The sequence below is a fragment of the Scyliorhinus canicula genome, chromosome 13, assembly GCF_902713615.1.
Source record: "Scyliorhinus canicula chromosome 13, sScyCan1.1, whole genome shotgun sequence".
In the NCBI taxonomy this organism is placed as follows: domain Eukaryota; kingdom Metazoa; phylum Chordata; class Chondrichthyes; order Carcharhiniformes; family Scyliorhinidae; genus Scyliorhinus; species Scyliorhinus canicula.
In genome coordinates this window covers 158,022,783-158,049,869 of record NC_052158.1, presented here as the reverse complement: position 1 = coordinate 158,049,869, position 27,087 = coordinate 158,022,783, and the positions used below count along the sequence as shown (strand labels likewise).

General features: G+C 46.2%; 1 protein-coding gene across 1 annotated transcript in view; it reads right to left on the bottom strand.

The window, feature by feature from the left end:
- The window catches only part of LOC119976172 (probable cationic amino acid transporter), a 103,679-nt gene extending 77,269 nt beyond the window's left edge, over positions 1–26,410 (bottom strand). Inside the window, exons 1-2 of the mRNA XM_038816448.1 lie at positions 26,281–26,410; positions 2,625–3,116 (exon numbers count right to left, since the gene is read on the bottom strand). Of these exons, the coding sequence (XP_038672376.1) occupies positions 2,625–2,928 (304 nt within the window). The 5' untranslated portion in view covers positions 2,929–3,116; positions 26,281–26,410. The remainder of the gene's footprint in view (positions 1–2,624; positions 3,117–26,280) is intronic.
- Between the last annotated feature and the right edge of the window lie 677 nt (positions 26,411–27,087).

Here is a 27,087-nt window from a genome sequence, read left to right as displayed (position 1 = left end):
GATGTGGCGCAAAATCTCGGGAAAACCGGGAAAAGAGATCCTCGCCGGCGAGATCTCGTTTCCCGATTTTCCCCGGCCCAGATTGTGATGTGACGAGATTCACGCCCAAACGGAAAGGACCTCATTTTCATGCTTTTACATACATTTTAATAAAATTAGTCCGTATCCCCCCCACCCGCCCCACCACATGACCCACCCCCTCCCACTCACTATTCAAACCTCATCGATGCGACGTCACGTTGGCGAGGTTTACAATAGTGATTTTAAAACGCGGGTGATAAAAGAGCACCCCCGGTGAGCTACACTTACCATTGCATCCCGGGGGTGGGGGGGGGGGGGGGGGGGGGGGGGGGGGGGGGGGGCATGCTTATGCAGTGTCCTCGCACTCCCAGGCACTGCCCAAGTTCACAGTGCCAACCTGTGCCAGGAGGCAATGCCAGGGCAGGCGCTCTGGGGAGTTGCATTGGGAGCAGAGTTTGCATTATGTTTGTTGTGGAGGAGTCCCCGATGCTGTTGCTTGTGGAGGGAAGATTGAGAACCAGTGTGCTGTGCTTATGGTGGCTGGGCCTGGGGGTGGGGGAGGGGGATGCGCTGAGGGGAGTGAGGCTGGTTTCTTTTTTGCCGATTGGGCACTATTTCGAAACATCCTGCCCCGCCAGAATGAGAGCATAAACCACGCCCACTGAGCATAATCCACACCCATTGATTTTTTTGTTAAAGAGGCTCAGCAGCTGGAGAGCGACACGTCAGGTTTCGGTCAGAACCTGACACTGTAGAAATCTGGGAGAATTACACATAATGTCACTTTAACTGGGCTCTACATAGACAACGGTGCTCCCACCAGCACCAAACAGGAGTCTCATGGACAAGTGCAAATTGCAGTCCTATGGTGTAATCTGGGGCGGGATTCTCCGACCCCCCCGCCGGATCGGAGAATCGCACGGGGCCGGCGTCAATCCCACCCCTGCCATGTCCCAAATTCTCCGCCACCCGAGATTCGGCGGGGGCGGGAATCGCGCCGCACCGGTCGGCGGGCCCCCCGTGCCGATTCTCCGGCCCACGATGGGCCGAAGTCCCGCCGCTGACAAGCCTCTCCCGCCGGCATGGATTAAACCATCTACCTTACCGGCGGGAGCAGGCGGCGCGGGCGGGTGCCGGGGTCCTGGGGGGAGCGCGGGGCGATCTGACCCCGGGGGGGTGCCCCCACGGTGGCCGGACCCGCAATCAGGGCCCACCGATCGGCGGGCGGGCGGGCCTGTGCCGTGGGGGCACTCTTTTTCTTCCGCCTTCGCCATGGTCTTCACCATGAAGAGAACCCCTCCCCTGGGCATGCGCCGGGATGACGTCACCAGCCGCTGATGCTCCGGCGCATGCGCGGACTTACGCCGGCCGGCGAAGTCCTTTCGGCCCCGGCTGGCGTGGCACCAAAGGCCGTTCACACCAGCCGGTGGAGCGGGAACCACTCCAGCGCGGGCCTAGCCCCTCAATGTGAGGGCTTGGCCCCTAAAGGTGTGGAGACTTCCGCACCTTTGGGGCGGCCCGACGCTGGAGTGGTTCACGCCACTCCAACACGCTGGGACCCCCCGCCCTGCCAGGCAGGGGAGAATCCCGGCCAAGAACTTCAATAATACCTGATGTGACAGTAAAACCTGGTGTGAAAGTATTGCCTGAAGATCAGGCAAATGATTCAACCTCCGTAAGGAAGGGATGAGACACTGTTTCTCCAGTCTCAGTAACCTACCTGTGAGACCAAATCCCAGAGACCAAACCCCAGGGAGTCTTGTATTCTTTTGGGTTTAGGAAATTGAGGCGTGATGGGCAGCACGGTGGCACAGTGGTTAGCACTGCTGCCCCACAGCGCCAGAGACCCGGGTTCAATTCCGGCCTCGGGTGACTGTGCGGAGTCTGCACGTTCTCCCTGTGTCTGCGTGGGTTTCCTCCGGTTTCCTCCCACAGTCCAAAGATGTGCAGGTTAGGTGGATTGGCCGTGATCAATAGCCCCTCAGGATGGGGTGCAGGGACAGGGTGGGGAATTGGCTTCGGTAGCGTTGATGCAGACAATGGGCTAAATGGTCTTCGTCTGCGCTATAGGAATTCTATGATTCTATGATTTGATCAAGCTGCTTGATGTATTTTGAGGGCAGATGGAGAAAAACTACTACCTCTGGTGGGAGAGTCCAGCACAAGGGAGAGAGGGGAAGGACCTTAAAATTAGAGTGAGGGTACTCGGGTAAAAATGGTGGAAGATCTTCACACAGAAGTGAATGGAAATTTGGAAATCACTCCGCCAAAAGCCTGTGGATATCAGGATCAATAAAAATTTCAAAATTCAGATTGAAAGATTTTTGTTCACTAAGGATATTAAGGAATATAGAGTTGCAGCAGAAAAATGGAGTTGAACGGACAAGTCCACCATGATCTGTTCAAACAGTGGAACAGGGTGGAGGGGCTAAATGACTCCTCCTGTTCCTGTAAACTGCCTCCAGCTGAAATCAAACAAGCACAAATCAGGACTCGGACCGTGGAACTTCCTGATCTACAGGGCTCAGTATCATTCCAGTCAGAGAATCCACCACTTGAAATTAGGGAAGGACACAGAAATAATTAGTCATTCACTCGCTTACCGGATAAGATGGAGGCCACTGCTGCGATGATAAACGATACAATCACACCAGGTCCTGCCATCTCCTTGGCCACCAGACCTGATACCACATACATGCCAGTCCCCACACAGCTGCCAACTCCGAGAGACACCAGGTCGACAGTGGTGAGTACCTGGGCAAGTTTAGAGTGACCCGATCCTTGATGAGTGGAATCTTCGAGCATCGATTCCACAGGCTTGGTGCGAAGAATCCGCGAGTTCAATGCCATCCATGTGGCTCCCCAGTGAACCCGTCGAGGGTCCAGGTATGAGAGGAATCCACTCATCGCAGCAAAGGTGGGGGGGGGGCGTACTTCTACTGACGTAAAGAGTCTCACTGGGATTCAACGTTCTTCAGCGGAGAATCCAAATGGCAACAGGAAAGATCACAGCCATTCACAGGAGGATCATTGAAACCTTTAAGAACATTGTTCTGATGTCCAGGTGAATGATGGTCCCGGGAAACTCGACGAATCTGAAATGATAAAGGTAGAATTCTTCAGAAAGTTTTCACAGAATAATAATAATAATCGCTTATTGTCAACGAGTAGACGTCTGACCTGCCCACCTAATCCCATTTGCCAGCACTTGACCCACAGCCTTGAATGTTATGACGTGCCAAGTGCTCATCCAGGTACTGTTTAAAGGATGTGAGGCAGCCCACCTCTACCACCCTCCCAGGCAGTGCGTTCCAGACCCTCACCACCCTCTGGGAGAAAAGATTTTTCCTCACAGCCCCCCCCCCCCCCAAACCTCCTGTCCCTCGCCTTGAACTTGTGTCCCCTCGTAACTGACTCTCCAACTAAGGGGAACAGCTGCTCCCTATCCACCTTGTCCATGCCCCTCATAATCTTGCACACCTCAATCAGGTCACCCCTCAGTCTTCTCTGCTCCAGCAAAAAACACCCACACCTATTCAATCTCACTTCATAACTGAAATATCCCATCCCAGGCAACATTCTGGTGAATCTCCTCTGCACCCCCTCCAGTGCAATCACATCTTTAGAACAGTACAGCACAGAACAGGCCCTTCGGCCCTCAATGCTGTGCCGAGCAATGATCACTCCACTCAAGCCCACGTATCCACCCTATACCAGTAACACAACAACCCCCATTAACATTATTTTTTTTTAGGACACTAAGGGCAATTTAGCCTGGCCAATCCACCTAACCCGCACATCTTTGGACTATGGGAGGAAACCGGAGCACCCGGAGGAAACCCACGCACACACGGGGAGGACGTGCAGACTCCGCACAGACAGTGACCCAGCCGGGAATCGAACCTTGGACCCTGGAGCTGTGAAGCATTGATGCTAACCACCATGCTACCGTGGTGCCCAATAACATCCTTCCTATAATGTGGCGACCAGAATTGCACACAGTGCTCCAGCTGTGGCCTCACCAAAGTTGTATACAATTCCAAGTGACTTCCTTATATTTGTAATCTATGCCTTGATTGGTGAAGGCAAGTATCCCATATGCCTTTGTTCAAAGAACCATAGAATTTCTACAGTGCAGAAGGAAGCCATTCAGCCCATCGAGTCTGCACCGATCCTTCGAACGACCACCCCACCTAGGCACAATCCCCGCCCTATTCATGCAACACAGACACGGGGCAAAAGTACAAACCACACAGCCACCCAAGGTCAGAATCGAACCCGGGTCCCTAGTGCTGTGAGTCAACAGTGCTAACCACTGTGCCACTGTGCAGCCCCTGCACCACCGCGTTTCCCCTATTAACCTGCCCTTTTGCCTTCCAGAGATCTATGGACAAACACACCAAGGTCCCTTTGTTCTTCGGAGCTTCCCAGTGTCAAGCCATTCATTGAATATTTCCTTGTCCAATTACTCCTTCCAATGTGGATCACTTCACACTTTTCAGGGTTAAATTCCATCTGACAATTATCTGCCCATTTGACCATCCCGTCTGTATCTTCCTGTAACCCAAGACACTCAACTCCAGTGTTAATCACCCAGCCAATCTTTGTGTCATTCATAAACTTATTGATCCTACCCCCCACATAATCATCTATGCTGTTCATATAAATTAAAAATAATAGGGGACCCAGCACAGATCCCTGTGGTACGCCACTGGTCACTGGCTTCCAGTCACTAAAGCAGCCATCTGTCATCACCGTCTTTTTCCTACAAATAAGCCAATTTTGAATCCACCTTATCAGGTTCCCCTCTCCCAGGGGCATTTGCCTTCTTTATAAGTCTCCCATGTGGGATCTTGCCAAAGGCTTTGCTGAAATCCATATAAACTACATCAACTGCACTCCCCTCATCTACACACCTGGCCACATGCTCAAAAAATTCAAGCAAATTTGTTAGGAACGACCTCCCTCTGACAAAGCCGTGATGACTATTCCTGACCAAACCTTGCCTCTCAAAGCGGAGATAGATTCTTCCTTCAGAATTCTCTCCAATACTTTCCCTATCACTGACGTGAGACTCACTGGTCTGTAGTTCTCTAGCTTATCTCTACAACCTCCCAGTAATAGTGGGACCACTTGTGGCGCTAACAATTATACTCAAAGCCGAGAGACTAGTACAATAGAGGCTTTATTGCTGTACGATGTTGTCCCTCCATCTGCAACAGTAGACTAAGGGTCTGAGCAGCTCTCATACATTTATACATAAGCTCCCTGTGGGCGGAGCTAGCCGGCAGGGGCTGACCAGAGGAACCTGTATTACAGGTACAGGCATACATCCCCCTACTGCAGTACACATAACTACAGTGGTTATCTCACCACACCACTATTCTCTGTTCTCCAGTCCTCTGGCACCTCCCCCGTGGCCAGAGAGGAATTAAAAATTTAGGTTAGAGCCCCTCCAATCTCCTCCCTCACCTCCCACAGCACCTTTGGACATAATTCATCTGGACCTGGAGATTTGTTCACTTTTAAACCTGCCAACACCTCCAATCACTCCCTATGACAATTTGCTCAAGATCATCACAGTCTCTCTCCCTGAGTTCCACATCTACCTCATTCTCTGGGGTGAAGGCAGATGTGAGGTATTCGTTCAACAGCCTGCCAGGGTAGTTCCTTGAGTGTTCAGGATCAGTGTCCACAAGAATGATCAGTAATGTTAAAGGGAGCTTTCTTATCCAACAATTCATAATTATGGAAAGTTGGTGTGGGGTCAGCACCACAGAAGGCCAGATTGTGAAACAACTGCATGTTTCAATCTTCAAAGGGCATTAGTAAACCGGTTGGGATTTTTATATGAATCCAACAGCTTCATGATGATTTTGTCCTTGGTGATGTCCCCAACAATGATCAGATTTACTGAATCATTGAAACAAACAGCACAAAGGTGGCCATTTGGCCCACTGCACCTCTGCCAGCTCTTTGAAAGAGCCATCCAATCAGATCCACACCCTTGCCTTTTCCCACAACCCTCCAAACTTTTTGTTTTCAAGGATTTATCCAATTGCCTTTTGAAACATACTCTTGAATCTGCTTCCACCTCCAGTCCAGGCTGCACATTCCCAATGATAAATATTCTCTGCTTCAAACATTTTTCCTCATCTCCTGTCTACTTATTTTGCCAATTAGAATTAGTCTGTGTTCTCCGGTTAGCAACCATCCTGGTTTTCCCCTGTCTATTCAAAAATCTCAATTAAATCTCTCTTTAACCTTGCTTGCTCGAGAAAAAACAATTCGACTCTCTTCAGCCTCTCTGCATAATTGAAGTTTGCATTCAGCTACCTTTGTAATAAATCTCCTTTACAAACTCTCCATCATATTTATGTCTTTCCTGAAGTGTAACACCCAGAGAAAAGCACTATTCCAACCTGGGCCTAACCAGTAATTTAGAAATATTTACCACAACATCCTTGAACATAGAACATACAGTGCAGAAGGAGGCCATTCGGCCCATCGAGTCTGCACCGACCCACTTAAGCCCTCACTTCCACCCTATCCCCGTAACCCAATAACCTCTCCTAACCTTTTTGGTCACTAAGGGCAATTTATCCTGGCCAATCCACCTAATCTGTCCGTCTTTGGACTGTGGGAGGAAACCGGAGCACCCGGAGGAAACCCACGCACACACGGGGAGAGCGTGCCAACTCCGCACAGACAGTGACCCAGCGGGGAATCGAACCTGAGACCCTGGCGCTGTGAAGCCACAGTGCTATCCACTTGTGCTATCCTGCTGCCCATATGTTTGTACTCTGTGCCTCTGCTTCTAAAATTAATACATTTTTTTAACAGATTTACAACGTTTTTCTCCTTATCCTTCAACAGGATGTGGGCATTACTGGCTAGACCAGCATTTACTGTCCATCCTCAATTGCCCTTGAGAAGCTGGTGGTGAGCTGTCTTCTTGAACTGCTGGAGTCCATATGGTGCAGGTACACCCACAGTGCTGTTAGGGAGGGAGTTCCAGAATATCTTCCCAGTGATGGTGAAGGAACCAAGTCTGGATGGGGTGTGACGTGGAGGAGAACTTGCAGGTGGTAGTGTTCCCAGGTATCCATAGCCCTTGTCCTTCTAGATGGTAGGGGTCAAGGGTTTGAAAGATGCTGTCAAAGGAGCCTTGGTAAGTTGCTGCAGTGCATATTGTAGATGGCACACATGTGCTGCCACTTTGCACTGGTGGTGGAGGGATTCAATGTTTAGGTTGGTGGGCGGGGTGTCAATCAAGCGGGGCTGCTTTGTCCTGCATGGTGTTGAGCTTCTTGAGTTTTATTGGAGCAGCACTCATCCAGGCACGTGGTGGTGGTGGTGATGGAGGGGGGCAGGGGGTAGTCCACAACACTCTGACTTGTGCCTTGCAGATTGTGAACAGGATTTGGGGAGTCAGGACAGGAGTTACTCACTGCAGGATTCCCAACCTCTGACCTGTTCTTCCAGCCACAGTATTTGTATGGCTGGGTCCAATTCAGTTCCTGGTCACTGGTAACCCCAGGATGTTGATAGTGGAGGTTTCCGGGATGGTAATGCCATTGAATATCAAGGGGTGATGGTTAGATTCTCTCTTCATGGAGATAGTCATTGCCTGGCACTTTGTGTGGCGTGAATATTTATTGACACTTATGAATCTAAACCTGGATGTTGTCCGGACCTTGCTGCTTTTGTACACAGAATGCTTCAGTATCTGAGGAGTCCTGAATGCTGCTGAACATTGTGCAACATCAGTGAACATCCCAACATCTGACCCTATGATAGAGGGATGATCATTGATGAAACAGCTGAAGAGGGCTGTGCCTTGGATACTATCCTGAGGAACTCCTGCACTGATATCCCAGGACTGAGATGATTGACCATCAACAGCCACAGCCATCTTCCATTGTGCGAAGTGTGACTCCAGTCCACGAGGAATTTTCCCTCCAATTCCCATTGATTCCAGTTTTGCTTGGGTCCTTGATGCTGCACTTGTTAAAATGCTGCCCCAGTGTCAAGGGCAATCTCATCTCTAGGTCAGCTCTTTGGTCCATGTTTGAACCAAGGCTATAATGGGAACAGGAGTTGAATGACTCTAGGGGAACCCAAACTGAGCGGCAGTGAGCAGGTTATTGCTGAGTAAGTGATGCTTGATAGCACTGTTGATGACACTGTCCATCGCTTTAAAGGGTGACCCAATCTCAGATTACTCCTGCAGCCCCCCCCCCCCCCCCCCACACCGGATCACTGGCAAGGAACCCACCTCCCTACTCACTGGCAAGCCTCCCCCACCCTAACCACTGGCAAGGGAGCAGCACTCCTCCATTCCCTCACTATAGCCTCCCCCTCAATCACCCCTTTTACCACACCATTCCTTCCCTTCAAACCCCCAGGCCCCCTTCAGCCCCCCCCCCCCGATCTCCAATCCCTCATTCCCTCCTCACCCCATTCTTCAGCTCTCCCCCCAATTCACCCTCAGGCCCCACCCCTTCGCAGTGCCAACCTGGCGTCCCGAGGAGATGCAAGGGGGTGAGTACCCTCCCTACAATTGCCTCCAAGGTGCCGAGGTGAGTCCTTCCTGGGAGGTGAGTGTTGTGGGGGGCTTGTGCTGTGTCGAGTGGCTCAGGAACTGGGGTCTTTCCCAGGATGGATGTCATTTCCATCTTCCGAGGTTGGATCGTCTCATCCTAGTAAGAGAGGATGTGGGGGCAGCAATTAGACCAAGAACCTGTTCTTTCTAGGAAGCTCTGAAGAAGAGACAGCCCCTTTAAAAAAAATTATGGTTAGAAAAACATATGCTCAAAAGAGGAAGTACCTGAGAGTTAATGGACCCCTGTAGAGCTATATAAATAAACAACCATAATGTTCCCTTTGAAACTACATGGACGTATCAATCAAAAGGCATTTAAAAGGCAAAAGTCCATGAAACTGAATAGAAACAATGGAGTTCCAAGCTTTTTGGCTTCTAGGCATGCGAACCAGCTTGAAAAGGTTAAAGGACAATGAAGTTAACTGCGAAAAAACACTTTCAAGGTTTCCACCACATTAAAGGGAATACATTTACCTTCATCTCCCAGATCCTTGGACAGTTTAAAGGGTTTATCAGCAGTAGATGGGAAGACAAACCAAATGAGCCCTATCCCTGACCTGAGCCCTTCCAGCCCAGCACCAATGCCTCGTACCCTCCTCCCATGCAGGACCACCACCACTCCCCCCCCCCCCCCCCCCCCCCCAGGCACACAGAGACAACAGTAGGGAGGATAATCACCCCCTTGCCATCCCCTGAGAGCGCAAGCTGCCAAGTCCCCGTTTCTCAGGTCTTGCCCCAATTCACGCCTGGGAGGACTGGTGCATCTCAGCAGTCAGGTGAATCAGGCGTCCTGCCCATAAATGAGATTCAAATCAGATCTAATGAGCTATTTGCATGTTCCCGCTGGGTCTGGGTGGGAACCTCTTGGGGACTGCTGGGAACCTCCCCAGGGCCGGTGGGCGGGACGGAGCGGATGGGAGACTCCCAACAGGTTTCATGACCACCGTGAAACCTATTTTCTGCCTGACAGCTGATTCATTGAGCCATCAGAATTCCTGTCACTCACCGGCAGCCCGAGAGAATCTCCCCTCATATATTTTCTTATCCTGCCACTCAACAAGTCAATCCTCTCAGAAGCTGATCTGTAATGGCATTAAAATTCCAATCACCTTCTGTACTCCACAAATTGTCATACCCACCCATGAAGAATATAATGTATTTTGGGAAGTCAGCACTAGTGATATTCAACCCTCAGAGGTCGAAACACTGTTAGGAGCGGACGACAGAATGGGAAAAAACAAATGTGTGTTCACTCTGTCGTTGCAAGAAAGAACAGCAAGTATCCACTTGGAGCATATTAAAATGGATCTCCCAAAGGAATATTATTCAGAATCTACGGGATCAACAAATCTCTGGTGGATAAGGTGGACAGGGCAATACAGGACACCTTATGGACTTTGACCTACTTCATGGAACTCTGACTGGAAACAGTCAGATCAGCAGTGAGCTGCAATGTCAGTGGTCCTCTGAACTAGAGAGGGTGCAATATGACACAGGCTAAAATTGAATCATGCTATCATTTCAAGCCTTGCTCTCGGATTACATTAACAGTACTGAGCTGGATAACGATTAAAAACAATTCAGCTCATCCATAATGCAAAGTCCCTTCATAGATGGAAGGAGAAGGCATTGGAAGGGAACCAAAGTGGACAAGTCATCACAATGAGGCAGTGCTAGAGGGGTAAAATGATTGGAATAGCGTGAAGGATGACAGAAGCCCGATTTGTATTTTTTGATAGTTGGGCCACAAGTCATCATTGATCAATCAGGATGTGAAAGGCGGATTTGGACAACAGCACAACTCGTGAGTCAGTGCGAGGGAGGAAGCCCACTCAACCCATTCAATTCATCCAAACAGGGGCATCTTCTGGTCTCCTCACTGCTGAATCCATTTTTTCCCAAAATATCTCCTTTCCTTCCAAACAAACCCACAAGACCATTTCATGCATGAATCACTGCAGTTAAACAGAAATCTCCTGATACCACGTCTAAAGATAACCAATTTGAAAATGAAATGAAATGAAATGAACTGAAAATCGCTTATTGTCACGAGTAGGCTTCAATAAAGTTACTGTGAAAAGCTCCTAATCACCACATTCCGGCGCCTGTTCGGCATCGTATCCATTCTCCCCCCCCCCCCCCCCCCCCCCCCCCACCACCACCACTACTCCAGGTGTTTAAATTAAAGTAATATTCTGGGTTAAACTTTCTCTATATTCCTACTCACCTCTCAGATGATTCCTTTCAAGGCTGAAAAACCCAGGTTTCTCCAAAAGATCCTCATGACTTCAGACACTGAACCTGGGAATTATCCTCCTGACTTTTCTCTACACTGCCTCCAATACTTGCATCTTCCTTTTATTTCTTAACGAATAGAACTGGCTACAGTCCTCGAGAAGCAAACTGACCAGAGCTCGATCCAGTTGCTTTGTAATTGGGTGAGTGATCACCCCAAGTTCATTCTGATGGTCCATTTTCGCTACTCAAACCCTTTGAACCCAAACAGCGTCAAAACACAAGATGGTGAGCAGTTAATAACAGAAATTTATTGCAATTTATTTCCTGCAGTTTAAAAAATTATTATGTGGGATTCCCGTGAACTGAGTGGTTTGCTCGGCCATTTCAGAGGGTAGTTAAGAATCTATCTCATTGCTGCAGATCTGAAATCATAGGCAAGGATGGCAAATTCCCTATCCATTAGTGAACCAGATGAGCTTTTACGACAATTAGACTTCTATTTTTTTTTATTGAATTCAAATTTCACCATCTGCCATGGTGGGATTCGTACCCAATAACCCCAGAGGGTTACCCTGGGTCTCTGGCTTATCAGACAGGTGACAATACCTCCACACCACTGCCTCTCCTGAAAACTCTAGGATGGGATTTGAACAAAAGACCTTCTGAAATGAAATGAAATGAAAATTGCTTATTGTCACAAGTAGACTTCAATGAAGTTACTGTGAAAAGCCCCTAGTCGCCACATTCCAGCACCTGTCCGGGGAGGCTGTTACGGGAATCGAACCGTGCTGCTGGCCAGCTTGGTCTGCTTTCAAAGCCAGCAATTTATCCCAGTGTGCTAAACAGCCCCTAACTGAGAGGCAAGAGCTACCGCTGAGATTTGGCTCCAATCTGTTGATGCCCCACCATCATTCTCCCAGTTTTTAACTGTAAGGCAGATTGATGGATTCCAGTCAGCACCACTGGTCGTGGTGGTGCATTTATATAGCAGCTTTTGCAACCCTGAGGAAATCCCAAAATGCTTAACAGCTAATGAAGTATTTTTTGAAGTGTAATTGCAGTTGTAATGTAACTGCCAGCTGGCACAAACACACACACACACACGCACACAGCTTGAACCCAGAACCCTCTGACACAGAAACAAGCACGTCACCCGGTCAGCCGCAGCTGGTACCTGGATGGGCTTTTAGGGCTGGGAAGGACGTGGGAAGGAGGGGTGGCTTGGAATGCGGAGTCACACCGGGATCACCCTCCTGCTGCGCAGAATAATGAAACTCAATTAAAGCCCATCGCAGCTTCACTGTATTGTGGAGATCAATGGTAATGATATACAGCTAATCACAAACACAATCTCTTTTGATATATGCCTCGTGAAGCCAAGCAGTGTAAAACAGGCCTCACAAGCAGAACGATTCAGCGCTAACATGAAGCCTGACAGCGCACATTACTGGTGGGTGCTGAGATGACGTAAGTCGAGAAGTGTTTGTGGCAGAAGGGATTTCCACTTCTGTCGCTATTCCTGGCTATATTTTTAGGCTCCGTGCCAAGAGGTTTAGCTTGAGATTTTTAGGTGTAACATCTTGAATTTCCAACGAGGGAGTTGGAATATGAATTCCATTACTTTTGTGGTTTTTAAAAGAAGCAAAGTTTCAGGGCCGGATGGTAGCCAGGCGAGATCGGTAGCATTGTGGATAGCACAATCGCTTCACAGCTCCAGGGTCCCAGGTTCAATTCCGGCTTGGGTCACTGTCTGTGCGGAGTCTGCACATCCTCCCCACGTGTGCGTGGGTTTCCTCCGGGTGCTCCGGTTCCTCCCACAGTCCAAAGATGTGCAGGTTAGGTGGATTGGCCATGATAAATTGCCCTTAGTCCAAAATTGCCCTTAGTGTTGGGTGGGATTACTGGGTTATGGGGATAGGGTGGAGGTGTTGACCTTGGGTAGGGTGCTCTTTCCAAGAGCCGGTGCAGACTCGATGGGCTGAATGGCCTCCTTCTGCACTGTAAATTCTATGAATCTCACCGGGGCAAGATTATCGTTGTCTGCCATTATGCCTCATCCCATTTTTCCTCGGATGGTGATGTCTAGCACGAGGGGACATAGCTTTAAATTGAGGGGAGATAGATATAGGACACTTGTCAGAGGTAGGTTCTTTACTCAGAGAGTAGTAAGAGCGTGGAATGCCCTGCCTGCAACAGTAGTGGACTCGCCAACACTAAACGCATTCAAATGGTCATTTGATAGACATATGGATGATAAGGGAATAGTGTAGCTGGGCTTTAAAGTGGTTTCACAGGTCGGCGCAACATTGAGGGCCGAAAGGCCTGTGCTGCACTGTAATGTTCTATGTTCTATTTCCCAGAACGGGTTCCCACCGCAGTCAGGGCCAGTAACCAAAGGATGTAAATTTGAAAAAGAAATGGCAGAAGAGCCACAAGGGAGGAGAAGTTATTATTTATCGGACCTGTTATGGTCTGGAATGCGCCAGCTGAAATGGTTATGGAAGCAGATTCAATAGTAATGTTCAAAAGGTAATTGAATAAATATTCGCTAGGAAAGATTTGCAGAACATTGGGGAAAGAGTAGGGAAACAAGAGGAATTGCATCGATCTTTCACTGAACCAGTAGAAGCATGATGGACTGAATGACCTCGTTTTGGATTATTATTTGCTGATTCAATGATGAAGCCTGCACAGATGCATGTAACCCATCCCATAATACTATATTAAGATGAGCAGGGTACTACTCTTACCCACATCCACCCATATCCTTGCCAATATTACCAAAGAACTAATTTCCTGGTCATTTACCTTATTGCTGCTGTGGGAACATGTTGTTGGAAACTAGCGATGTGCTTCCTACATTGTAACATTGACTACACTTCATAGAGCAATTCTGCAGCAGCAAAGCATTCTGGAATGTCCTGAGGGCAACATAAATGAAAATTACTTTTCCTTCTTTCGTTCTCATTCACACTCTGAGCTGCACCCAGTGGCCTGGGCAGAGGTACCTAGAATAGTGATCCCTACATTCCTGACAGGGGGACCTTTGATACATTTGTGTTGGATCCATTGCTCAAGTCTGCAACTTCTCCAGAAAACTGAAGGAAACAGAAACATTTAGTTAAGAATATTGTTATGTGAATGAGCTTATGTTCATTTATATGCATCGCATATGTTTATGTATATAGGTTGTTACAGGTGTATTCATTTCTGCATTTGCATGCACATGATATCATTGAATCATTGAATCTACAGTGCACAAGGGGGCCATTCAGCCGATTGAGTCTGCACCGGCCCTTGAAAAGAGCACCCTACTTAAGCCCACATTTCTACCCTATCCCCATGACCCAGTAACCCTACCTAACCTTTTACCCATTGATGGATGTTATTTGGTGCTCATCCCTAATTGCCCTTGAGAAGGTGGTGTGGACCTGCCTTCTTGGATGTAACTCAATGGCTTCTAGGCCGTTTAATTGCTTTTTCAAATGAAATTAGGGGTGGACAATGAATGCTGGCAACAGAGCACCATCCACGACAAGTCATTGGACAGTGACCAGGAATATGAACCCTGCATGACTTTTAAGTTTTCTATTGCAGGTGGCTTGTTGAGGCTTACTGGGAATTGTTGAATCTTCACAGACAAGGGGCAAACCTCATGCTTGGTCTGTGGGTCTAAATATAATCTCGGAAAGCACTGAAGAAATGAGAAGACGTAAAGCAAAAGAATAAAAGCATATCTGCACAGGAAGAATCTGCACGTTCTCCCCGTGTCTGAGTGGGTTTCCTCCGGCTGCTCCGGTTTCCTCCCACAGTCCAAAGATATGCAGGCTAGGTGGATTGGCCACCCTAAATTGCCCATAGTGTCCAAAAAGGTTAGGAGGGGGGTTACTGGGTTATGGAGATAGGAAAGCGTGGGCTTCAGTAGGGCGCTCTTTCCAAGGGCCAGTGCAGACTCGATGGGCCAAGTGGCCTCCTTCTGCACTATAAATTCTATGATTCAATAAGAAGACATCTCAGAAAAGTCAAGAGCAACAAATGTCATGTGCGTTTCATCTTCAGCCAAAGGGTTTGCAGCTCAGAAAAGATTCAGCATCAGCACAAAGCCACAGGTACCTTGGGAGCCTGAATGTCAGAATTAAGTAACTGGATACAATCATTTAAGATAACTTTGGACAACTGAGGATTTGGCTACCAATAGCTGGCGTGTTTGACAACCCTCACACTGTCTGTGCCCTGGGTCTTATAAAACCCAATTCATACTTAAGTTGCTACATTCAGACCTGTTTTAGAAGACAGCAGGACACCTCCTGACTTCCCAAAGTTTCCTCATCACCAGCAGCAGGAGACTTTTGACTTCATTACGGAGAGCCAGATTGGTAAAAGGCAGGTCATGCTTGACGTATCTATTTGAGTTTTTTGATGAAATAACAGAGAATGCAGTGGATGTTGTCTATATGGATTTTAAGAAAGTTTCTGATGAAACAGCACATAAAAAGCTGGTTAACAATCTTGAAATTAGCCCGGGGACTGAAATCAGCGAGTCCTCCTGTGCATAGATCTTTGAAGGCAGCAGGACAGAGTACACAGATAATTAGCAAAGCACATGGGATCTTGGGTTTATAAGTAGACCCATCGACTACCAAAGCAGAAAGATTATGTCTAACTTTCACAAAGCTCTAGTTCTCCCACAACTAGAAAATTACATCCAGACCTGGTCACCACACTTTAGGAAGGATGTGAGGGTCCTCAAGAGGAAGCAGAGGAGATTTATCAGAATGGTTCCAGCGATGGGGGAATTTTTGCAGGTTAAATTGGAGAAAAAGGAGTTGATCCACTTGGAACAAAGGAGAGTTCGGGTAGATTTTATAGAGAGTGACAAGATGATGACAAGGTTAATTAGGGTAGATAAAGAAAACTCTTCCCATTGACTGATGGCGAAAGGACAAGGGGAAACAGATTTAAGGTATTGGGAAAGTGCAGAGTGCGGGATCAAAACTTTACTGAAGTATCACTTCCTCGCCTTTTTAATCCATCGTGAAAACCTTTCCTGATACTTGGTGAGGGGGTGGCACAATGGTATTGTCACTGGATAAGTAAGCGATACCCAGAGTAAGGCTCTGGGGACTCAGGTTCAAACCCTGCCACTGCAGACAGTGAAAATTGAATTCAACAAAAAAAAACATCTGAAATTAAAAGTTTTATTGTCGATTGTCGTAAAAACCCATCTGGTTCACTATGTCCTTTAGGGAAGGAAATCCGTCATCCTTGCCTGCTCTGGCCTACATGTGACTCCGGACACTCAGCAATGTGATTGATTCTTAGCTGCCCCCTCAAGGGCAATTAGAGATGGGCGATAAATGCTGCCTCAGCCTGTGACCCCCCGACGTCCCATGAACAAATACAAATATCTATCAATTCTCAAAAGATTAGATTAGTCATACCTGACATGAAGGAGAAACAAAATTAGGCCCACTCTTTATATTCAATCCATATTTGGAACCACAGTAAAAAAATATATATTTCTAAAGATGAAGAGAGGTGTGGAGAGGTTGACAGGGAGATAGAAGGAGAGAACGGAAAGGGTGCATGGGCTTTTTAAGAAGGAAGAATCAGAAAATTAATCAAAGTGGCTGAATGTATTCAACCATGCCATTTTTTTAAAAATGTGAACAATCTAATCATGTTAATTAAATAAGTAAACAATATTTAACCTTTGAAAAGTACTCTTGAAAATCAATACGCAAATGTGAGGATACTGAAGGTGAGGGGGGGGGGGGGGGGGGGGGGTTAATGTCAATGACTAATAAGCAATTTATCAAACAGTTGCTACTTCTACCAATGACCTGACTAACTAAATTGCTCAGACATTATTCTATCGACAAACCTCTGGGAAATGTATTTCAATTCATTGAGTGGGCCGAACAGCTCACAGGAAAGTGCTGGCTGAAGTTTGATTCTAGGTTTAACTACCAAAACTCATTGACAAACTGCTGTTGGACTAACAGGAGGCCATTTAATGAGTGTCATGACAGGGAAATATTCGGAATTTGGGTACAGGAATGGGGTCCCAAGATGCAGAAGACAATTTGAAAATGAAAATGAAAATCGCTTATTGTCATAAGTAGGCTTCAAATTAAGTTACTGTGAAAAGCCCCTAGTCACCAGATTCCGGCGCCTGTTCAGGGAGGCTGGTATGGGAATTGAACCATGCTGCTGGCCTGCCTTGGTCTGCTTTAAAAGCGAGCGATTTAGCCCAGTGGCTAGAGGTTAAACAGACTGAAGGAAAAGACCGCGAGCAGCAGAGTCAGAGGGATACGCCCATAGCCTGGGTTACCTTGTCCCCTTCAGAGTTATCCTTGATAGTGGGAATACGCAGGATGCCCCGGTTCAGCCAGGGTGATCCACTCAAGATCCAATGTCATTCGGGACAACCTTGTTTGATCAGCCATTAGCCCATCACAGAGTCTGACGCCCTATTTGTCAGTCAATTGAAGGTTAGTTGCATATAAGTGGAATAGCTCTGCTCTATTGTAAAACCAGGAGTGGGAAATCCGACAACCAAGATAACGCTAATGGATTCAAGTCTGGCCATCTCAGGGGAGAACCTTTGTTTGAGGTGCTGGGCAGAACCTAGAGAGAGAGAGAAAGAATCCAGAACTGTGGAAATCGACCGGAGAGGTCATGAAAGTTGACATTGAGGCATGCTTTGGTAAAGGGCTCTGAAAAAATGTCCTGAACAGAAGAAAAATTGCTTTGTAAATACAAGTATTGCCTTAGCCTGATTGTGTTAGAGTCATGAATGTGGCATGGGTATTCAAAGTAATTTTTAATGGGAATTAGTGTGTTAAGGCTAAGAAACTACATGTAATCTGTTAGTGTTAGAGCTGAAGTAAAATTTCAAATATTGTTTTCTTTTCTTTTGTTTTAATAAAGTTTGTTTATAAAATAACCACGCCATATTTCTTATAATATCACTCCTGGACCAAATCGACATTTCCGTACCGTCTTATAATTTTAAAACTTTATGGCTCTGGTTCAGTCTCTTAGCCACAGTTAAGAGTTGACCAGGTGCCTGTAACAGGAGGTCCTTGCCCACACTATCAGTGGTCAAGTAAATGGAGGAAACAGAGCTCTGGAGGTTTCACCCATATTGAGGAATCGGGGGAGTCTCGGACAGGGGACGTCTGAACTACCCTTGCATGTTCTGGAGAGACCATTGCTGATTCATCCCGTCCCACAAAAGAGAAAAAACCCTTACCTTTAATATTGCATGTTGCTGAAGCTTTTCACTTTACGCCCATTCAGACTGGCATATGGCAAAGAAAAATCAAAATGTGAGACAGAATTCAAAATGTGAATCAGTGTTGAATCCAGGCCAGCCTGAATCTAGGTTTACAAATGTTTGCATTTAGACATTGCTGTTCATCATTCTGCCATTCACACTCACTCTGGACAAATGCTTTTGTGTCTGTACTGCAACCATGACTACTCCCTTTGCCTTTTGTTCAATTACATATTTGCCATTAAATCTTGCGCTATCCCCATCATTCCCTTTTGAGCTTCCTCTTTCAGTGCCCCCTTTCAGTGACATCAAGCCCTCCTTTTATCTCTGAAGATGTCATATTCAACTCAAAACATTAACTTTGCATCTCTTTTCTCAGATACTGCCAGACCTATTGAGTACTTCCAACACTGTCAGTTTTTCGGCACCTTTAATCACCTCTCCTACTTCCCATCTTCTTTATAAAATCAAAGAGAAGCCCATCTCTCTTGGATGTTTGAAAGGCCAATCAAATATGTTTAGCGCCCTCTTTTCTTTTTCCATGCCCCGCAAAATTTTGGTTTCAAGTATTTATCAGATTTCCTTTGAAAAGTTTCTTTATAATCTGTTTCTCACAGCCTTTCAGACATCGCATTCTGGAACATAACAACACACACTGTCAAAGAATTATCCTCCTCTTTCCCCTCAGGTTCTCCAGGTGCTGGAAACAGTTCCTCCTTATTTAATTGTTCAAAACTTCTTATCACTTTGTGCACTACAATTAAATAAGCTCTTAACTCTGCTCTGAGAGGGACAAGCTCTATTTCTGCTGCAAACGCAACAGACCAGGAAAGTAGGGTTAAAATTAGTAGCTCATTTCATTTTCTTCTTTTCTTGACCAACATAGACATAATGGGCTGAATGGCGTCTTTCTGAACCATCTCATTTATATGGTTGTCTGGTCATATAACTGGTCAATTTTCCCTCAAACTTTCTGTTGTTTTATGAGACCTGCTTATTTCATTGTGTAATATATTCAACATTGCTGAATTGTTGTGAACATCTGTATCTCAGAGGGAACACAGTCCCTCGTACCATTCAGGTAAATCCTTTCCTCACTCTCTCGGAAGTTCATTTATTCCCTCGGTACTTTTACTCATAGGTCACAGAGATAGGTTGGGAGGCGGTTGGTTTAAAACTGAGATGAGGAGGAACTACTTCTCGCAGAGGGTGGTGAATTTGTGGAACTTGCCGTCCAATAGTGTGGTGGGGTCCGGATCATTAAAAAATTTCAAGAAGACAGATATATTTCTGATTTTAGAAAATGGGTTCAAGTAATATGGAGAACAGGTGGGGAGGTGGATTTGAGACCAGGAAGAGATCAGCCATGATCTGATTGAATGGCGGAGCGGGCTCGAGGGGCTGAATTGCCCTTCTTCTGCTCCTAATTCCTATGTTCCTGCGTTGCTACTCTTCCTAAATCAATTTAACTCTCAGTAACCATCTGGGAAACATTGGGGATGATTTTTAACTTGCTTTCTCAGTGTGTTGATTGCCTGTCTTTTGCCATTTTGAAATGTGAATTGGATATAATAATAATAATCGCTTCTTGTCACAAGTAGGCTTCAATGAAGTTACTGTGAAAAGCCCCTAGTCGCCACATTCCGACGCCTGTTTGGGGAGGCAGGTGCGGGAATTGAACCCACGCTGCTGGCTTTGTTCTGCATTACAAGTCAGCTGTTTAGCCCACTGTGCTAAACCAGCCCCTCGACTCTGCTGAACCATATATGGAAAATGTATGGATATTTTCCATAAATGGCCTGGGACACATCACACTCAAACAGGCAGCTGAAAACCTGTCCCACTGCAAATAACGTGTACCCTGACAAAGTAGCTGATAATTCTGTTTCTGATAGTTCCACAGGTAAATATAACAGAGCAATTGCTGAAAATACTTCATAGAATCTAGAATTTACAGTGCAGAAGGAGGTCATTTGGCCAATCAAGTCTGCACCAGCCCTTGGAAAGAGCCTCCATCCTATCCCCGTAACCCCACCTTACCTTTTTGGACACTAAGGGACAATTTATCATGGACAATCTGCACCGAACCTGCAGATCTTTGGACTGTGGGAGGAAACCGGAGCACCCGGAGGAAACCCATGCAGACATAGGGAGAAAGTGCAAACTCCACACAGACAGTCACCCGGAATTGAACCCGGGTCCCTGGAGCTGTGAGGCAGCAGTGCTAACCACTGTACCACCCTTCATCTACAATCAGCGGCCATATTAATCATACTGAAGACAGTAGCTCCCATTCCAGTTCACCCCCATGGTTAATTCAGTATGGAGAGCAGTCACATCTTGTTCCTTTCTAAACAGGGTCATTGCTGACATGAGGTTAACCACATTGTTTTCAGAGTGATTTACTGGACATACTGCACATTATGGCACCTGAAAGAATAATGGAGCAGAATTGAATGCTCCCAGCCCCATGAAATCTCTGAGGTGGTGAAGGCCGTGTGAGTGGGTGGGGGGGGGGGGGGGGGGGGGGGGGTTGCGAGGTGTACATTCCACTGCCCTCCCACCTCCCCCTGATCAAGACCAGCACAGGTAAACATAAAGGTGGCCTTCCCACCTGGAGGTCGATTGAGGACCTTAAATGGCCACTTAAAGGCCTTATCTTGCCATAATGCACTCTTCTCACCCGCTGGACTGCTGTTGACTAACTCCTGGTGGAAAATGCATTTTGGGCCACTTGGTGAGGTCAACGTCAAGCTTAGTTTTGTTGCCATAAACAGTGAAATGATCACCTGACACCTGCTGTGCAGATCGCCTTGAAGGATGAAATGCAAAATGATAATGAAAATCGCTTATTGTCACAAGTAGGCTTCAAATGAAGTTACTGTGAAAAGCCCCTAGTCGCCACATTCCAGTGCCTGGTGGATGTCCTGTTGGGTCAGATCTCAACAGCTCTTAACACATTTGGAAACCACAGTACAAGCTAGAACCTTCAGTCAAGTATGTAACTATGGCCGGTCTTGTTGATTTACCAGCTATTGCTCACTGTTTGTCTATCCTTCTGTTTGATTATAGAACGGAGATAGTACACAGCATGTGCTTTTCAATTTCCAATCATGTTTGGTGTTTTGAATGAGGTGTTTTGCTTTGTGTCTCAGCTGGATTATCTGGTCCACAGGAAAGAAAGAAATATATTAAAGGCAGACATACTTTTATAAAATACCTTTTGAAGACCTCATGATTGACAATCAATGAAATACTTAGTACAGTAACTGTTGTAATTTAGGAGATGTAGCAATCACTTTGCACAAAGCCAGATACCACACTCAGCACTGAGAAAGAAATGATCAGGTGCATTTTTGCAATATAAAAGCAAAATACTGCGGATGCTGGAAATCTGAAACAAAAGCAGAAAACGCTGGATAAACTCAGCAGGTTTGGAATCACCTGTGGAGAAAGAGACAGAGTTAATGTTCTGAGTCAGTGTAACTCTTATTCAGAGTTGAAGAGGGGTAACAGTCCGATGGATTAGATAGCTGGAGTCCGACTCAGTACTGCACCAAATTGTTAACCGCAGAGGTTTCAGCACCATGGGGAGTCGTTGGAATGATGGGCAAAAGAAGCCTTGAAAATTGTAAGCGATGATGGAAATTTAACCCTAACAAGCACCACCTCCCTTACGCCCCACAAAAGAGAATGTCCCGGATCATAACTGAACTGTATCGGACAGACAGAGGCACAATTAATGAGAAAGGGCTGGCTCTTGACTCTTGGTGAAAGTTGCCCTCATGGGTGACTATGTCAGAGAATTGAAATGGCAATGCTGAGGTCGTAGCTCTGATCCACAATTACTGTGAGGGCAGCTCCCTACTGGAAGTTCAGAAGCATACTATATATAAATAAATTAGGCCAACTCGTATTTTGTTAATGGAAACGTGAGCCAAGTTAACTTAAAAGAGGAGGAAAAGAGATTTCATACGAAAATGTTGAGCGTTTAACCGCTTGCATTTCTGATATGCCTTTAATGAGGGGAGGCAGTGGAGCAGTGATGGAGAAACCAGGCTTCAAATCCCACCATGTGAGATTTGAATTCAGTAAAAATCTGCAATTAAAAGTCTAATGATGGCTATTAAACTGTGTCAATTTTCATAAAAAGCCATCTGATTCGCTGATGTCCTTCAGGGTTGGAAATGTACTATCCTTACCTGGTCTGGCCTACATGTGACTCCTTCCCCACAGCAATTGTTTGACTCTTGAACATCTCTCTGAAATGGCCTAACAAGCCACTCAGTTCAAGAGTAATTAGGAATGGGCAATAAATACAGGTCCAGCCAGCGACGCCCATCTCCCACGAATGAATACATTTAAAAGTTAGTCTTTAACGCCCAGGAGATGCCAAAGCATTTCAAAGTAGTGTAGGGAGACAAAGATTGACAACAGAAGAGGTGATTTTAAAAAGCTTAGTAAAAGAGATAGGGTTTAAAGAGTATCTTAGAGATGAGGAGAGTGGTGTGGAGGTTCAGGCAGTGAATTTCTGAGCATAAAACCTAGGCAGCTGAAGGTACTGCCACCAATGAAAGACAAAAGGGAAGCAAAATTGAAGGAACACAGATCTCGGAGAAAGATATTACAGAGGTAGTGGGGGAGAAGTCATGGAGGCATTTGAATTGGTGTACTGATAGACAATGTACGTCAATGTACGTCAATGTACGTGACTCCTCAGCACCTACTTGAGGGCAATTAGAGATAAGTAATAAACGCTGGCCTTACCAGTGACTCAAACATCATGTGAATGAATGAAAAAAACACGTCAGTTGCAGGCATAAATTAATTGAATGTTTAAAAAGAAAAACTCATCAGGACTCTGTGGGAAAGAACGTGGTGTAGGACTGGTTGAATAGCGCTTCAATGAACCAGTATAGATAGCAAATGGCCTCTCTCTGCACTTCAGACACTCAATATATTTCAGTAGAGAAATCATTACAAATTTATCATTGGCCATCTTCAGTGACCTGGTAGGAAAAGTGTAAGACAGCAAAGAAACAAGAGGTTTAGGGGTATAGGAAAAGGAGTAATCATTATTTACAGCCTCAAAACCGTTCAGCTGGACCACGGCCTTGGTGCATCGAACAACTTTAACCTGCCTTGGTTGCACAATTTTAATTATTTGATAGGCACTATGGAACTGGCTCTTGGAGATTGGGGTCACAATGGTTGTTATCAAATGTGGTCTGACCGCTTGTTAACGTTAATAATGATCCGCTGGATGCCAGAGCTAACTGCTCTTCTAGACAAACAATGACAGAGGCATAAAACCCACAATGGCAAAAATCATCCAGCTTTGTCCTTTTCACAAGTCTAACTCAACTAATGGGTCAACCCATCAGCAGCAGACCAATCATTAATAAAACGTGCAAGCAACATTAACCCAACAATAATTTGCTCAGTGATGCTCAGTTTGAGCTCCACCCGGACCATTTGGCTTCAGGTTTCTTCACAGCCTTGTTCCAGACATGAAGCAACAGCTGCATGTTAGAGCAGAGATCAGAGTGGATATCAAGGCAGCTTCTGACCATCCAAGCCACAGCCATTTACCTGATTAGTTCTCTCACCATTAGTATCAATATTAAACCTTCCCATCAATGCTGCACTGTGTCAGCAGTGTGCATTGGGCACCATTTCGTGGGAGCATCATCAGTAGAGGACTGCAGTAGTGCAAGCAAAGAAACAGCTCTGCCTTCTTACCGCAAGAAGGGATGGAAAACTATAACAGCCTTGCCAGTATTGTACAGCAAAATTATCAATACTTAGTCCATTTAATCACGAGTTATAGTTCTAATTATGAAAATGGCATAATTCATCCACACAAATGACAATGTGAATTAGTTTGAGGTGGTTAACTTTCTTTAATAACAAAGGGTCAGTTTAGTAAAGTTAACCTGATTGGAATGGCAATGACTTCTGGATGAGTGCACATTGATCATGGAAAAGCAACTTGGGGAGGGGCAGGTAGCGTTTTGGACAGAGCAGCAATATACACACAATGATTCACAAGAATAAAACATAGGGCAGTGGTTAGCACTGGTGCCTCACGGCGCTGATGTCCCAGGTTTGATCCCGGCTCTGGGTCACTGTCCATGTGGGGTTTGCACATTCTCCCCGTGTCTGTGTGAGTTTCGCCCCCACAACCCAGGGCAGGTGGATTGGCCACGCTAAATTGCCCTTAATTGGAAAAAATGAATTGGGTATGCTAAATTTAAAAAAAAAACAAGGACAAAACATGTTGCCCAGAACTAAGCTTTAGATGCCCACATGGTAGCTGATAGTAATTTTCATAGATAAGCGAGATGGTGCATCTGAGGTTGTTGATAGAAAAGAGTAGGATCTGAAGAGGGTCATTTTAAAATGTAACTTGTACAGAAAACCACAACAGATTGGAACTAATCGTGATCCAGACTCAATGCAGCATCAAGGGAGCATTATTGAGACATGGGAAGTGTGAGGGAGAAGGAGAGATTCTGTTAGAATATGAGTGATCTTATTATGATTTGTATTCAGGAACAATGTGAAGAGGCAACTGGGCTGGGAAGATACAAGCAGAATCTAGTCATCAGCCTATTCTAAGCCTATAATTCAATGTTACATTGAATTCCATCTCCATTTGTAAGCTGGATAGTTGTCTGTGTCTAACATAGAATCGAAATGGAAAAGGAGAGGGGATATATTTTATATATGAGCTAAGAGATTGAGCCACTGTACTGACCTAATTACTGACCTGATCCATAGTTATTCTTTGTAGATATTCTGTGTATAAATTCGATAACTTTATGTGTAAGGAAATACACATATTGTTATAGATTTTGGCTTGATATGAAATAGCTAAATGGGAAGGTTTTAAGAGTGAAAATAGTCCAAAGCAGCGTTCAATACCAGCGGCAGCCCACAGTTCAACCCCTGGGGAGCTCAGCAGAATCAATCTTCAAGCATTCAGAGACTGTTCAACACGTAAGGAGAAAAAGGTTCTTCCTGGGAACACAGGATGTGGTTCAGCTGAGAAAGATGTAGAATGGCAGCGAGAGTGATTATTGAAAATAGTCCATAAGACAGTTTGCCAAAGAACCCGGGGAGACTCACAGCCTTAACATTCATCACTCTGGATAGACTGCAGCGGAACCCAACCAAACGTATACTCAGGCGGGGAAAAAAAACATTTCTGAAGACTTAAAAGGCAAATGCATCCAAATTAAATTGAACCTTCACTCCCCATTTCTGGGTATGAGGGGGGGGGGGGCTGCTCTCTCTCTCATCCCCCCCCCCCCCCCCCCCTCTCCTTCGGGAGGTGTTGTTGTTGCCCCAACAACAATAATTTCTTGCCCGACATTGATTTCAGGACCATGGAGAGCGCTGAGGGAGGAAGCAAGCGGCCCGGGAGTTAACCAGGGACCCAGCAGGGTTTACTGTGCCGAGTTTCCGCAGTCCTTCCTCACACTGAAGCCCCATCCCTGAACAAGTGGAGAGAGGGAGGGAGGGGAGGGGGGCAGGCTGAGTCTAAACGCAGCCGAGACTATCCCTTCTGAAGGAAGACTGAGAGTGGGTCGCCCTTCCCAGAGAAATTGGGCTTCAGGAGGGACCACCCACAGCTCCCCAATGTCCTGACCAGTGACAGGGGTGGGGGAGCCACTGTGAGCTTCGCTGATGTTACTGCAAACTTAAGCGATATCATGTTGGCTTGGCGGCTGGCAAAGCCCCAGATATTGCAACCTGCTTTCATAACGCAATTGCATCTCAATTCTTTCCAACATTTGGTGAAATGTTGTGAAAAGCTGCAATCTGGCCAGGCAAAGCATGACGGCAGTTACTGTGGCACTGACTGGCTCCTTGCAGTCCCTTCTAGTCCATGCAGAAAAAATCGACGTGAGGGATGGCAGGGCGGCAGGTAAATGCAAGCAGGTTCTGTCCCTATTAAACCAGAGCACGGCCCCTCATAAACCCCACATTCTGCAAGAACCCAGGTCTGTTTTATTTAATGAAGCAAACAGATGGAGCTCCGCCCCAGACACAACCCGCGAAATAATAGCAAAAGGACAATGGTTTTGAGGGGGGTGGGGGAGGAAGGAAGTAAAAAAAAACCCCTCACCCCGAAGTGATTAGCCCAGGATTATTGCAGCAGAAAGAGGCATTTCTGGAGCGCTCCGGGTTGGCTTTGATTGCTGAAGGAAGCGGTGTGAATTCTCCAAACAAAAACGCTGAATTATTCAGAATCCGACTTCCGTGACTCTGCCCCAATTCATTATTTAAATAGCAGTCTGCGTCAAAGAGCGGCCACCCAACCCACAGGGTGAGAGAGGAAGGGTGCAGCCTTGTCTGCTCAGTGTCTCCTGCAACCACCCACAACAACTCGGCAGCGTGCAACTCAAAGCAAACTGGCTGAAATTAAACTGAAATCGATGGTTTTGATTTCAGCTGGTGTTTGCTTTTATCCCTTGATAGGCTGCCCACAGTAAACAGTTGCTTTTCCACAGTCCTGATCTAAGATAGTGGATTGTCTGGGGAGAATAAGGAGGGCGATTGTATGTGTCTTCTGTCTGCGTATGTGCGTCTCCACACGAGTACAGATCAATGTTTTTGTCTGTGTTATGGTTCTGTGCAAATATGGCTGCCTCCTGTTTAGTTACCTGGGATGCGCCGGTCTGCTGATCCCCTGTCTGAATATGGACTCGAACATCTGTCATGGGGAAATTGCTCGAATCTATTACTAAGGAGGCTACAGCAGAATTCTGAGAAAATCATAATGGGATTAGGCAGAATCAACATGATTTTGAGAAGGGAAATCATGTTAAACTAATTTATTGGAGTTATTTCAGGAAGTAACGAGCAAGGTGGTTAAGGGGAATTGGCAGATGCGGTGAACTTGGATTTCCAAAAAGCATTTGATAAGGTGCCA